General features: G+C 36.9%; 1 protein-coding gene across 4 annotated transcripts in view; it reads left to right on the top strand.

Annotated features, from left to right (window-relative positions):
• The window catches only part of NR3C2 (nuclear receptor subfamily 3 group C member 2), a 329,868-nt gene that overhangs the window by 220,544 nt on the left and 93,827 nt on the right, over positions 1-15,497 (top strand). For all 4 annotated transcript variants that reach the window (XM_072724792.1, XM_072724793.1, XM_072724791.1 and 1 more), the window contains exon 4: positions 11,849-11,965. In XM_072724792.1, the coding sequence (XP_072580893.1) occupies positions 11,849-11,965 (117 nt within the window). The remainder of the gene's footprint in view (positions 1-11,848; positions 11,966-15,497) is intronic.

Genomic DNA, 15,497 nt, shown 5'->3' with positions numbered 1-15,497 from the left:
TCTAAAAGGTGACCAATCCTCTGCATTTTCCCATTTTCTTAAAATAAGCTGCCAGATACAATGCCTTTCATACCGATCATAATATCAATCAAATGACAATAAAAAAAAAAACACACCAGAACTAAAACACCAGTAGAAATAACAGTCCAATGTTACAGTATCAGATGCCTCTGACCCCAGCTTTGCTTACTTTTCCTGAAATAGCAGTAAGTTGCACTGAGCAGGTCTTTGAGCTCTGCCAGCCAGCCCGCCTCCTCTCTCTGTGCCCCAGTGGCTCCATGTCACTTTGAATAAGATGCAGAAGAGTTTGGACTTGGAAGTTTAGGTGGTGAAAGACCCGAGAAGGCCTTTAATCGGAAGGATGAAACGATCAGATGTGTGATTCTGTAGGATCACCGCGCAGCTGTCCGGAAGGCGGAGGCTCATGGCTCTGCGTGTGTGCTCACGGGAGCGCTGGGTTCGCAGCCTCCGGGTCACTGGCAGGTGCAGAATGGGGAGCAACACTAGGGAGGGCCCTCGGGGCCATTTCAACCAGAGGGAGCTCTTCTCTTTGTGTTCTAAGATAGTGAAGTCTAGGTTAGAGTTCATTTCTTTTAGACTAAGCTTTCAAATTAAAGTTTAAGGATCATCTGATTTAGAAGTGGGGACATGGTAGAGGCAAGGTCAACTAGTTACAATAATAATAATCTGCAATAATGCATGCTAATAGCAATGATACCATAATAACAGCTACCATTCACAGGGTCCTTTCCAGATGCCCGGGAGTATTCTGAGTACTTTATATGGCATATTCATCTTCCCGGTAACTCATGAGCTAGGCACTTTGATAATTCCTATTTAACAAATGAGGAAACCAGTGTACTTGTCTCAGGTCACACAGATAGTGAGGAGGGATTCAAACACTGTAATTCAGAAATGTAACCAACAGAGTCTGAAATCAGGGGCGAAAACACTGGCGGACATAGGTAGGATTCAAGAGAAACTCAGGGCAGAGAATCCTCAGGACCTGATGGCCAGTTAAATATTGAGAATTGCAGGAGTTTGCAGGGAGGTAGGTGAGGTGTAAATCAAGAGTAAGGCTGAAGCTTCTAGTTCCAATAACTGCTTATAGCTTTAAGGGTAGGGGAATATAAGCACCTGGAAGAGGGTTGTCTGTGGGGTGGGCACATTATGCCTGATTTGTAAACGTGGAGGATTTGACATGTCAGAGACCTTCAGGTGGGGATGTCCACTGAGTTAGGTGGATGAGTGCGTCTACAACATGAAAGAGAGGGCTCAGCAGCCACCCCAGTGTTGACAGCTCCCTGGAGGTCCTCTGGCCAGCAGGATGTATAGATGTAACATGTTCCTGCTCTGTGCCCGTGTCTTCCTTGGCCCTCAGCTGACCAGACCAGTTGCTCACCACCCCATCTAACTATGTCTCTGCTGTTCCCTGCCCCCATCCTTTGCCTGGGATGCCTGTGTGCCTATCCTCTCCCTGTCTCAAATCCACAGCATTTTTTGAGGCTTACTTCAGATGCTTACTTTCTGCACAAAGCCTTCCTCTTCCCTCTCTTCCCAGTATAATCACTTCCTTTAAAGTCCTACGACTTCAATCCCACATGATTTATGTTAGTCATTTAAGTTTCCCCAGCCTTGTCCACCCTCTAGAAAGGTTGTGGAGGGATTGGACCATGTTTTGCCTTTAAAACATGTGCCTCCTTACTTTTAAGAATTTTGATGTTAAGTAACACTAGAAAACAGATAAAATGTATGAGGAGCAACAGGACCAGGAAGGTTTAACTTTCCAGAGTCCTACCACTCAGGATCCTGGGTCCTTGTCTAGAATTCTTTTTTTTTTTTTTTTAATTTATTTATGATAGTCACACAGAGAGACAGAGAGAGAGAGAGAGGCAGAGACACAGGCAGAGGGAGAAGCAGGCTCCATGCACCAGTAGCCCGACGTGGGATTCGATCCCGGGTCTCCAGGATCACGCCCTGGGCCAAAGGCAGGCGCTAAACCGCTGCGCCACCCAGGGATCCCCTTTGTCTAGAATTCTTAGGTGAACTAAAGACAGATCCAAATCCTGGCAATTTGTCCTGTGTTTACCCTAAGGATATCACTCTCCAGTCTTACACCCTTGCCATCTTGTTGAAGAAGTGAAGGCTTGAAGATGAGATCGGAGCTGAATGGTATTTGTATCATCTCAAGTGGGCGCTCTTCATCTACAGATGTTCCTCACTCAGTGGTGATAGTCTCTTCCCACAGGAAGTTCCTCACTGACATATTTCATTAAGAGTTTGGCTATGTTTGTTCTTTGGATTTTCTCATTTTACTTCTTTTTTTTTTTTTTCAGACCAAGCTAATAATAAAAAAAAAGAAAAAGATGGGTAACATCACTATCATCATCATTTTTTTTTTTTTTTAGTTTTTTCCTCCGGCCTGGCTTTGTGCTTCTTGCTTTATATATATTAATTTGAATCCATCTGACAACCTACAAAGCAGGCATTACTGTGTCCGTTTTATAGATCAGAAAGCTGAGGCTCAGAACAGGTTAAGCAAATTGGCCAAGAATCTCACAGCTCCCTATTGACTGAGGTAGAGTTGGGACCCAGGTGCGATTCTGGTGACAAAGCTGTGCCCTTCCCACTGTATCTCCTCCCCGCTGCCTTCCATGTTTCCACTCTTTCCGTTCTAGCATTATTGATGCTTTAAGGCAAGACCCATATGTCATCCAATCTGTATTTTCTCATTTGGGACCAGCCCAAGTACAACAAAAACTTGGTTCTTGATTTCAAAGTAATTGAAAATTTTAAAAGGCATTTTTTTAGTTCAGTAACTTTTAAAACAATGATGTTAATTTTTAGTCATTCTCTGAATTATTCTACAGTTAAAAAGCAATACTATATATAGTTGAGAACAGTAAGAAAAAATATTGTTGATTTGTTTTTTAAATTTTTGAACTCAGCCTTGTTTTTTAAAGTCCATGGGCATTTTCTCTTTGATTGAAGTACTTCTGGTTTGTCTGCAAGCCGGTGAATTTATATTACACATGTACTAACTAAGTTTCCTGGTATCCCATCCAGATTTACTCTAACTGTGGTGGCTTTCTGTTTTCTAGAATTACTGCCTTTTGTCCCAAAAGCTGCCACTTCCTCAGGCGGGAGGTACATTGAACTAGTACACACAGATGGATGAGTGACTAAAGTTCCCTGAGCTCTACTGAACAGATTTTCATTCTTAAAACAAGATGCTTTTAAATGCAAGTGGCTCTGGAATGGCTACCTAACCCACTTCAGTGGAGCATGATGTGGGCTGCATCAGGGAATTACTTAGAATTACTTAGGAAGGTACACTCATCCTCTGTGGGATTCTGACCCTGGTTTAAGCTTTGCCTCTCACAGAACTAGCCAATTCGGAGAGCTCTTTTTTTTCCATTGTTGTGTGTATGTGTCAGTGTGTGTAGGAGAGTCTAAAGGGTACAATGCTGGAGATAAGCAGAAAAGATTTTGTATGCATGGATCTTTTGTAAGTCAATTACCTGGGAGTCAGAAGGCATTCTGTGAACATTCATTACTGTTGGTTTGTCTATATACAGCATACTGTATGAACATTTAAGTTCTGCATGTTGTATATGATTGAATGTATCACTATGCTTACATTCATAATTTTTTTTAATTTTTATTTATTTATTTATTTATTTATTTATTTATTTATTTATTTATTTATTTATTTATTTATTTATGATAGTCACACACACAGAGAGAGAGAGAGGCAGAGACACAGGCAGAGGGAGAAGCAGGCTCCATGCACCGGGAGCCCGATGTGGGATTCGATCCCGGGTCTCCAGGATCGCGCCCTGGGCCAAAGGCAGGCGCCAAACCACTGCGCCACCCAGGGATCCCAACTATGCTTACATTCATTTCTTCATTCTTCTATTCAGTAGCAACCGTGGGCCAGAAAGTATGCTGTTTGTGCTGTGTTGTTTTTCATAGTGTCTAATGGATGGATGTTCAGCAATTTTGTACAAAAGTTTTCATGTAAAGAAATCTTTTGGAATCTCCAAAGCATATCCTATTTACTTTAAGCTTTTATTTCCTTTCATGTTGTGGAACTGTACTTTTTTTTTTTTCCTTTGCAGTATCTATTACCATGCTTGCTACCAACTAGCCAGATGGAACTTTCTCTAAATTTTTATGAGGAAAAATAATTATAATCTCTTTGAAAGTTGTGGGACATTTGCATTTCCCCTATAAGCTTTTAATTTAGTTTCTTTTTTCTTTCAGTACAAATTCTTGAATACATGTATGTATTAGTGTACCACCATTGATAAAATAGCTGAGGGTTTTGGGACTTGGTGGTGGTCACTGAATTATATTCTTTATTAAAATAGTCCATAGATGCTTATTTTCATTTAAAAGGAAATGTATTACACTTCAGTAGCTTCTTACTAACATTTCTAAAAGTTCGGCTATTTATGGAAAGAGGTCTCAACAGTATCTATTAAAATCCATTTGTCCAAAAAAAAAAAGCAATAATGTAAGTCTTCTAATACTTCAGGAAGAACTAATATAGAGGCCGAATTTTATGTTCTCCTTTCCCCTTCATGGAGATAGTCTTCAGTGAGGTTCTCCATATATTTCTAGATCTTTGCCTTCTGGGCACAAGGTAGGATTCCAATTCCTGCCTTCCTTGTGCTTGAGTGGGATCATTGGGCTAGATCTGAGCAATGAATAGTGAATTGTCCTTTCTGGGCTGGAGTTTTAGATTTCCTAAGTAGATTCACCAGCCCCTGTGCCATGAGACTGAAGTATTTACTGCATCAGCCTGGGGCCCAAAGTGAGAAGACGTGGGCAGAATTCCCAGCCTATCTGCTGTTGCCTGATTAATTAGGCTTTACAAAGAACTACCTTTTGGCTTTGTTGATTTTTCTTTATTGCTTGTATTTTTCTTTGTCATTGATTTCTGCACCATATTTCATTCCTTCTCTTTGCTTTGGGTTTAGTTTCTACTTTTTTCTAGCATCTTAAATTAGAATCCTAGATCATCAATTTTAAACCGTTTTTTTTTTTTTCTAATATAAGTATATAAAGCCAAAAGTTCTTTTAGGAGTACTGTTTAGCTGTATCCAACAAATTTTGATATGTTGAATTTTCATTATTCAGTTTGAAATATTCAGTGTTTCCATTTTGATCTTTTTTGATCCATAAATTATTTAGATGGATGTTGCTTAATTTTCACATATATGTGGCTTTTTTAGGTATTTTGTTATTGATTTCTAATTTAGTTCCTTTGTGGTGAGAAACTATACTGTGCATTAATTTAAGCCTTTTAGAGTTTGACACTTGTTTCATAGCTCAGGATATGCTCTATTTCAGTGAACATTCCATGAGCACTTGAACATGTGTATTGTGTAATTGCATGACCTAAATGTTAATTGAGTCAAAGTGTTTGCTAATACTGTTCAAATCTTCTATATCTTTAGTGTCTCTCTAGATAGATAATGATTGTTCTGAGAAATTGTTGTGGAGAGAAGGGTTCTTAAATCTCCAACTGTGATTTTGGATTTATCTTTTTTTCCTTTTAGTTCTGTCAATTTTTGCTCGATGAATTTTGAAGTTCTATTAGATGCATCTTATATTTAGGATTATTATCTGTCAATTTAATCATCATGAAATGACATTGTTTCTTTGGTGATACTCTTTGTCTTGAAGTCTATTTTGTCTGATTTTAATATAGCTGTGCCAGCTTTCTTGTGTTACATTTTACATTGTGTATATTTTCCCATCTTTTAATCTTCAGCCTGTCTGTGTCTTATATTTAAAATGCACCTTAACCCATACATCGGTCTTCTTTTTATGTAGTCTACCATCTATGACTTCTAATCAAAGTGTTTAGACCATTTACATTTAATGTAATTATTGCTATATTAGATTTATATCTGTTACCTTGGTGTTTATTTTCCTTTTGTTCCCTCTGTTAATTGTTCCCTTGTTTTTCCTTTTTCTATTTTTTTGGGTTAAGTACTTTTTAGTATGTCATTTTTATACCTCTACTGTCTCTTGAGCTATGCTTCATAGTGTTACTATTCTAGTGGCTGCTTCATGGCAGTCTCTCAAACATTAATGTGCATCAGAATCACCTGCGGGATTATATAAAACACGGATTTCTAGGTCTCACCCTAGAGTTCCTGAGTTAGTAGGTCTGGAGTGGGCCTGTGAATTTAAATTTCTGATTAATTCTTGCATTATGTTGATGTTGCTTGTCCAAGGACCATACTTTGAGAACTATTGCTCTAGGGATTTTAGGATGTACTCTTAACTTATCACTGTCTACCTTGAATTAATTCCAAGTATACCATTTTAAGTTAATGTAAGAAACTTACAGCAGTAGAATTTCATTTATATCATTATATCCCTTCTTCTCTGTGCTATGTTTTTGGGTATTTCACTCGTACATATTTAATAAATCCCATAATACATTTTTATTCTTTTCTTTCTTTAAACAATCATTTGACTTTGAAAGAATTTTTAGAGGGAAAGAAGAATTTTTTTTTACATTTTACCATCTATCATTTCCAGTCCTGGCCTTTCTCTCAGTACATCCAGATTTTTATCTGGTATCATTTTCCTTCAGCAAAGAGAACTTCCTTTTTCATATCTTATAATGTGATTCTACAAGCAACAAATTGCCTTAGCTTTAGTTTATCCAAAAATTTATTTATTTCACCTTCATTTTGAGAAATATTTTCATTGGTTATTCTGGATTTTTGGCCTTTAAAGATATTACATGTTGTCTTCTGGCCACAATTGCTTTGATATGAAATCAGATATTCTTTTCCTTGTTCTCTTTAATGTAGTGTAATTTTTTGGCTCTGGCTGCTTATAAATTATTTTTATATTTGTTTTTCAGCAACCTTACTATATTGTGCTGTAGTGCTTTTCTTTGAATTTATCTTTTAAAGGGGGCATTTGCTAAGCTTTCTAGATTTTCAAGTTGTTGCTTTAATCAAATTTTAAAATTTTCGTAGTTTTCTGACCTATTTTCTCTATGCTTCTGGGATTCCAACTGCACACATATTAAATTACTTAATGCCGTAGTACAGACTATTAGTGCCTTGTTCATTTGTACTATGATTTATTTTCTCTGTGCTTTTGGATGATTTCTACTTATATTTATTTAATTTCAATAATCCATTTTTGTTTAGTGCCCAATATATTGTTAATTCTAACCGATAAATATTTTATTTTAGATACTATATTTTTCAGTTCTTGGATATCCATCTGGTTTTGTTTGTTTTTATAGTTTCTAAACCTCTTTTGGTAGTTCTTAATTCCTATTAATCATATTTTGTTATACAACCTAACATATCAATTTTTAAACCTTTATCTGTTAATTCCAACTTCTGGGTCTATTACTACTGATAAATTTTTCAATTGACTTTGGTTTATATTTTTCTGTTTTTAAATATTTCTATTGATCAATCAATAATCAATATTTCTATTGATTATTGTATTCTAAACTCTGGAGAATCCAGATTCTGTTACATTTTTCCAAAGAGTATTGAGTTTTGTTTTCATAGTCCATTAAATTACTGACAAATCACCGTGAACTTGTCGAGCCTTTGCTTCAGACTTTTTAAGGATAGGTCTATTTCGATTGTGCCTTTAACCCTAGAGTAAATGTCTCAGTTTTAGAATACCATATTTCCTCCTAGGCAGGGACCTTCTAGTATTACAATGGAAAGCCAGAGGTATTTAATGAGACCTTCTGATTAAGTGGGATTCAAACTTTTTGTGATGGCCAGCAGCTGAAATAATCTGCTCAGCCCTTTCAACATTAAATTGTTTCACCCCTGTACTCTTTGGAGTTTCATGTTCAGTTTAGGGCTCAGCCAAAAGTTTAGGGGGTTTTAATATGTACATTTTATCTACCTCCATCCCCCATGACACCCTTTCCAGAATATCCTTCTTCAAGTCCTAGCTACTCCGGCAGCTCCCAAGTCTGTTCTCTGCTTCTGAAACTAATGAGACTGAGAATTTTACTTGGTTTCTATTTACCCTGCACTGAGTGGTGTACAAGGCCCTCAAGGAAAGAGCTGTTCAAAGGTGAATCTTGTCTAGGGTAATTTTTTTCTTTTTTCAAGAGTCCATTTTCTTCCAGTTTCTGCCTGCTTTTGATTGCTCCCCAGTGCCTTCAAATCTTTCACTCCTTTTGTGGACAGTTTATCATTGTTATCTGTGAGAGATCTATCTGAATCCAGCTGCTCTGCCACTACCAGAACTGGAATTCTCCCCATAATGGACATATAATTTGAATGAGAAATCTTTGTTCCTTTATCACCAAGTTTTTTTTTTAACCATGGGATTATTCCTACTGCTATATAGTCTGACAAATATATAGCTACTAATTTGCACAGAGATCATTTTTGAGAACTTTCAAGAGGACTATTAATGGAGTCCTACTTCCTTTCTATCTACTTAGTATCACCTTCAGATTAATGTTTCTAAAACATAGCTCTGGACTCAACATAATGTAAAATAGAATCTTCAGTGACACCCCATCACCTGCTGAATAAAATCTGAGTTCCTTAGCTTATCATCCAAAGCTTCCACTATCTGGTCCCCAACATTCTGGTTGTCTTCCCTAAGTTAGCATCATAGAAAATCATTTACCTAAAAATGCCTGGAATGTGACTTACTCAGGATTAGCAGTCTTAATACTAGGACAACACAGAGCTTAAATAAGACATGATTAAAGTTTTTAGATCTTTTAGATGCATTCTCCTGTTTTCATTGTGGGTTTGTTGTTGTTACTTTGATGTTTTAATATAGATTGAGGAATGGGACACACATTACATATTTTTGTACGTACAATTTAAATCTTTAATGTTTGCACAATTAAAAATATAAATGATGAGGAATTATCTGAAAACTCTTAAGGCCATTCCTGCAGCAGTCTTTTACAATGCTCTCATCCTATTTTTGGAAGATGAATTGGGGGCAGCGACCACACTGGTTGGTAGAAATCAGGTACACAATTTCAAATATTGCTGTAGGAAGGAAGTTATCCTGTAGCTATTACAGTAACATGGATTTTTAAGATGTGTTCATTTTTTAAAATCCATATGGAAATATCCCAGCCTTTGGAAGTTTCTGTTTTTGAACACCCAAAGAAGAAAATCCTCTAGTGTGTATGTAAGGCAGTGGTCATTTCTTATGCATTCCCGTATGCCTGCAATCTAAGAGACTTAGTCACATTTTACTGCACATTCACAGAAGTGGAAAGAACCTTAGATTACCCCAACTCCTTATGCAATTGTTTGGCAGCCTTGTACACATAGTAGGTTCCCAATGAATACTTGCTGAATTAAAACCAATTAAAATTACATTTAGTTTTCTCGTTGGACTTTCAAGTATGTTCAATTCAGTGTGAGTTATAGATAAATCTATGGTTTTGTGTTCAGTTTCACACCATGCAAAAGGCACAGAATGCTGGTTGCCAATGGAAATACTGGCTGTTAAAGTAGAATGTTCCTCATTCAAATAATGTTCCTTTGCTTATTGGTTCCAAAGAGCACTTTTAGCATCCTGTTGGACCACCAGTAAATTATATTGCAAATTGATGTTTGAAAGACTCTGGCCTTAAGGCACACTGATACTGTCAGCCTTCCTGAATTCTTCCAATTCCACCATTTTGGGAACCCATTTTACCAGTGCTAGCATGAGGTTTTTCTTGTGAGCTAATAACAATAATAACAATAATTGCCTTCTATATCAGAGGGTTGTTAATAAGGCTTAAATAAGATAGTTCTGTAGTAGGGCCTTAAATTTTTGTTTTAAAAGTGATAACCAACTATTTAAGATACCATGCAGCATCATGAAATGTTATATGAATCGGTTACAGTCTTTACCAAGGGTATTGATTGCCTTTGTGTAATTATCTGTACCTACTTATATTCACTAAGAGCCTCCAATTTTTTAAAAAAATCATTAGATTATTATAATGATAGGTTTTCATTTCTTTGATAGATTTCCCTATTCTAGTACTGTTTATTGTTATTATTACTAAGATTTACCATAATGTTCCTGAGAATGTGCTCTAGATTAAATTATTTTAATTACATTAAGCAACACACATTATTTTTATTGAGTATTTACTGTAATTTACTTAGTAAGTCTCAACCAAGGGAGCATGATAGTCCTAAACTGAAGGGAGTGCTTTAGAGCCTGTTCACTGCTTTACAGTAATCGATGAAACTCCCTCTCTCCTTTGTCTACATGTTTTCAGTGACCCATGACCCAGTCCTCAGACCTCTTCTCATTCCAGTCTCTGTTCACTCCATATGATCTCATCCAGTCTCATGGCTTAAAATAATGACTACAAGCTGATTACATCTCCAGCCCAGACCTCCCCTTGACTCCAGACCTGTGTATCTAATGTCTTAGATGCTTCTCAGGCATATCAAACTTAACATGTCCAAAACTGAACTGGGGTAGTTTTCCATAAACCACATGCTCCAACTCTCTTCCTCATTTCAATTTATGGCAGTTCCATTTTTCTTAAGGGTTCAACCCAAGAATTTTAACGCCTCTAACTCCCCTTTCTCTTTGATCTATCAGCAGATGCTAGCAGTTCTACCTTTAAAATGCATCTAGACTCTGACCACTTCACACCACTGCCACTTGCTGCCACAGTGACCTGGCCTCCCTGCATCTGTCTTAGTCTGTTGAGTAGGTTGTCAACATAGCAGCCAGGGTGATCTCGCTAAATGTAAATCACATCAAGTCATTTCTCTTCTCAAAGCTTTCCATCGCACTTAAAGTCCAAGTCTTAAATACAATCTTTACTAAGGCCCAGTAGGATCTGACTCATATTAACTCTTTTTCATTATCTCCTCTTTTCCACTCATTCTTTCTGTTCTTTCATACTTGGCTATTCCTTAAACATGCCAAGTAACCTCCCCAACCCTGTCCCTATCTCATTTGCTTTTCCTTCTATGTAGTGTATTTTCTCCCCAAGATATCAACACAGTGCCTTCATTTCCTTCAGACCATTAGTTAAAGCATCTTTGAGTAAGGCCTTCTGTACTCTTTTTAAAATGTCAACATCTTCCCACACCTTCACCATGTTATATGCTCCCTCCCTAGCACTTACTACTGTCCAGCATTTGTATATTTTACCTAATTACCTTGTCTGTTAACTGTTTCCTCCCAGTTGAATGAAAATTAATGATAGCCTGGACTTTTGACTATCTCATTCATTGCTATATCCACAGTGCCTGGTACCTAGTGGATGTTCTGTAAATTTTTTAAATAAATGAATAATAGAGCTAGGCTACAATTTCACATTTTGCCAGTAGATGCCTCTCTCTAAGCGTATTCCCACATCTGAATATTTTAAGTTACAGTTTGGTCTACAATATGAAATAGTTAAACATTAACATTTGTATAATTGAAAGTCTTCCCACTAAAATCACGTGTATAGATGGTGAACAGGCATAGCAGCTTAAACAACTGCAGGAAAGCCTTTGAACAATGCACTTTGTTGCTGCTGTGATGTCTAAATGAATGTTGGGCCATTGCCTGAGAGGGCTTGGGCAGCTACCAAAACTTTCAGTTTAGAGGAATGTGGCTCTATGTATAAGAAAGTCAGTATATGCAGTATTAATCTTATCTGTAATCTAAAATCCCATATATGTTAAACTGACTATTCCTGTGCCTATGTTATTGGTAAATCTTATTTGTCTTCTATTTTTTTGTAGAAATTTCAGGGCAGGAAAGATGAAGTCTCATAATCTGATTATACTTATTAATACTTTATATTATTGTAATAGTCTTTAATAGTTTTTTTAAAATTATTATTCAGGGCAACACAACTATTTATGTGCTGGAAGAAATGATTGCATCATTGATAAGATTCGACGGAAGAATTGTCCTGCCTGCAGACTTCAGAAATGTCTTCAAGCTGGAATGAATTTAGGAGGTAAGTTTTGGGGTTTTAGTTCAATAAAAATTGTTAATATGTCATATAACACCACTAAGTTCTCTATACTCCCAAAATTTAAGATGAAGCTAACATGGAGCAGATTTCTCAAAATCTCATAAGTTCTATACTTGTTCTAAAACATTTCAGTATTTCTTTCTTAGCAAGAGTTTAAAAGAAGTATGTTACGTGACTGTGGTCCTAGGAAAGTTTTCAACCTTGAGTTTGCTAAGGTTTTGAGAACTGGGAACATATCCAAAACCAAAATAAAAATGAATGACTTTTTATATAGAGCTGTAACAGTTTTTATTGTAATGTCTGTTTAGAAATAAGCTCTACATGTGATAACATTAACCAGATAGGAATACATTCCTAACTCTAGGAATAAATGTACTAAAGGAAGACCTATATGAAAAACACTTAAAAATGTCATAGGAGCCCACCAAAAGACAAGGGGTTGTGAGGGAAGGTGGGGTGGAGGTGAGTGGTGGTTAGAAGCCTTGAACCAAACACAGAAGTATACAATGTCCATGGATGGGAGGATTCAGCATACTAAAAGTATTAGTTTTCCCTGAATTAATTTATAAATATAACACAATCCTACAAAATTACCAATGGAGGGCAGCCCGGTGGCTCAGCAGTTTAGCACCACCTTCAGCCCAGGGTGTGATCCTGGAGACTTAGGATCGAGTCCCACCTCCGGCTCTCTGCATGGAGCCTGCTTCTCCCTCTGCCTGCCTCTCTCTCTCTCTCTCTCTCTCTCTCTCTCTCTCTGTCATGAATAAATAAATAAAATCTAAAAAAAAAAAAAAAAAATACCAGTGGGTGATTCTAAGTTCCTAAAGAGCAGCCAGCAAACTTCTGGAAAAGACAAATAATGAGGGCAACTAGCTCTACCAGATAGCAAAACATATAACACAACTACAGAAAATTTACAGATCTGTTTGTTTATTGATTGTGAGACCAACAGAAATTAAATAAATAAATAAAAATAATATGAGAATTTTGTATGTGATAAAGTTTTCATTCCAGATCAGTAGTAAAAGGATAGATATTCAACAGAAATTGTTGTGACAACTGGGAAGCCATCTGGAAAACAAAAATTGAATCCAAATTCATACTATCCACCCAAATAAATTGTAGTCTTTCAAAGTTTTAAACTTGGAAATAAAACCACAGACGCACTAAAAGAAAACATGGATTTTTTTAACACTCTCCAAGTGGAGAAGACCTTTTTAGGTATAAAACTCAGAAGCTATGAAAGAAAAGAACTGAGGAAATTAACAGTATTTACAAATCAAATAATACTGCAAAGGCAAATAAGAAACTGGGGAAAAGTACTTGCCACTTATAGACAACGGGTTTATTTCTTCCATAAAAAGCTCCTGTAATTCCATAGAAAAAGAAACCAACTTACTATAAAAATGAGATTGAGGGGCACCTGGGTGGCTCAATTGGCTAAACATCCAGCTCTTGATTTTGGCTCAGGTCATGATCTCAGGGTAGTGAGATTGAGCCCTCCATAAGGCTCCACACTGGGCATGGAGCCTGCTTAAAATTCTCTCTCTCTCTCTCTCTCTCTCTCTCTCTCCCTCTCCAAAAAAAAATTGAACAGAACTTTTATAGACAAAAGAGATACAGTTGGTTCTTGAAACACATGAAAAGATTCTCAATCTAATCATAAGAGAAATGCAAATTAAAAATATGAGATATATTTTTTACAAATGGCAAAAATAAAACATTTTTATGATATATTGTTTGATTATATAGAAGTAAAAGTCAGTGGTGATCTCGTGCATTTTAGGTGAAAGGATAAGGTGATTCAGTTGCCCTATAGAGAGCAATGTAGCTATTTCAGTAAAATGGTAAGGGGCACATACCCTTTGACTCAATGATTCCACTTCTAAGAATTTATCCTAAGTATATTTTTGCAATGTAAGAAATGATACAGTAATAAGTCATTATAACATTGTTGACTATCAGAAATACATTCAGTATTCATGTGTTCAGGATTGGTTCAATAAATTACAGATAATCTTCAGACAATAAAGGAAGCTGTATATGGACTGATCTTCAAAATATTATTTAGTGGAAAAAAAACAGGTTGCAAAATAGGATGTTTTGTCTCCTACAAGTGACCTGTTTTAGGAAAAGAATTTATATTGTATAGAACATTTCTGGAATAGTTTACAAGGAACTAGTAATGTTGGTTGTCTCAGTAGAAAGGACTGAGGTGGCTGGGAGACAAGGACAGGCAGGAGAATTATTGTCACTGTGTTCTCTGCCATGCCTTTGAATTTTGTATTGTGTTTAGTGCATGTATTGTGTATACATATTACCTAATATTTAAAAGAAATAAAGTAATTTGAAAAAGAAATGAGACTTCATCCTTCTTTGCTTTGATAAATGTACCAACTGGCTGGCTAGTCAGGATGAGGAGGTAAACAAGGCAGCATGCAGAGCAGAGCGGCCCTTAGAAATCAGGAGTGGGCTGTCGCCAGCTGAGCCTGCTCATGTCAGAGTGTGGCCGGAAGATGTCACATTATAGCTCAGCCAGAGAGGCTCGTGCTGGTTAAGAGGATGGACTCCAGAGCCATACTGCCCAGGTGGGAACCCTTGTTCCCGCACTTCCTGACCCTGTAACCTCAAGCAAGTTACCACCTTTCCGTGCTGCATTCCCTTACCTTCAGCTTGCAGTAATCAGATGCTTACCACAAGGGCTGGGATGAGGATTGAATGAGTCCCTGTGCAGTGAGAAGAAAGTGATCACTCAGTACATGTCAGTGGTTTGGTGGGTGGTGGCAATGCTCACTGTGATTTCCATAGCCCTTTCACACGCGATCTGAAAGACATTATTGCTCCATGTTTTTCTGATGGTGAACCTCAGCCTAGAGAGGCTGACTTGCCCAGAGATGCCACAGCCAGCGAAATAACAATGCTAGGTGTTAGGGCTCAAGACTCTTGGTCTGGTGTTTCTAGTATAGCACACTGTTCTCTTGTTCTGTTATCTGAATCAGTGCAAATGTGGCACAAAGATCATCTTCTTAAATATGTGAGGGAGGGTCAGGAGAAATTAATCATTTAAAATCTAGATGGCACAAGGGTGCTGCCATTGGTTGTGAAATAAACCCTAAATCAATTCTGTAAAATCCAAAACCTGAATTTAAGTATACATACACACTACTGGAGGTACCTTTTAAAGCGTCTATATGTAAATTTTATATAACTTTACAAATACTGTAAAATTTGAATACATAAATATTACTATAAATGTTACATTATTATATTCTATAAATATAAGTACTATTGGTTATTATAAAATAACAAAATAACCATACGTATAATTCCTACCTCATTGGGTTTTGTTAAGGAGTACCCAAGCCCTTACATAACCCTTAAAATGGGATTTCTTAACATTTGCATTGTTGACATTTTGGGCCAGATAGTTCTTTGTTCCAGGGGACCATCCCATGCAGTGTAGTTTGTGTATCAGCATCCCTGGTCTTTACTTAAAATGCTGATAGCAAGCCCT

This window comes from Vulpes vulpes, chromosome 10, assembly GCF_048418805.1.
Source record: "Vulpes vulpes isolate BD-2025 chromosome 10, VulVul3, whole genome shotgun sequence".
NCBI lineage: Eukaryota > Metazoa > Chordata > Mammalia > Carnivora > Canidae > Vulpes > Vulpes vulpes.
This window is presented reverse-complemented; position numbering and strand designations above follow the sequence as displayed.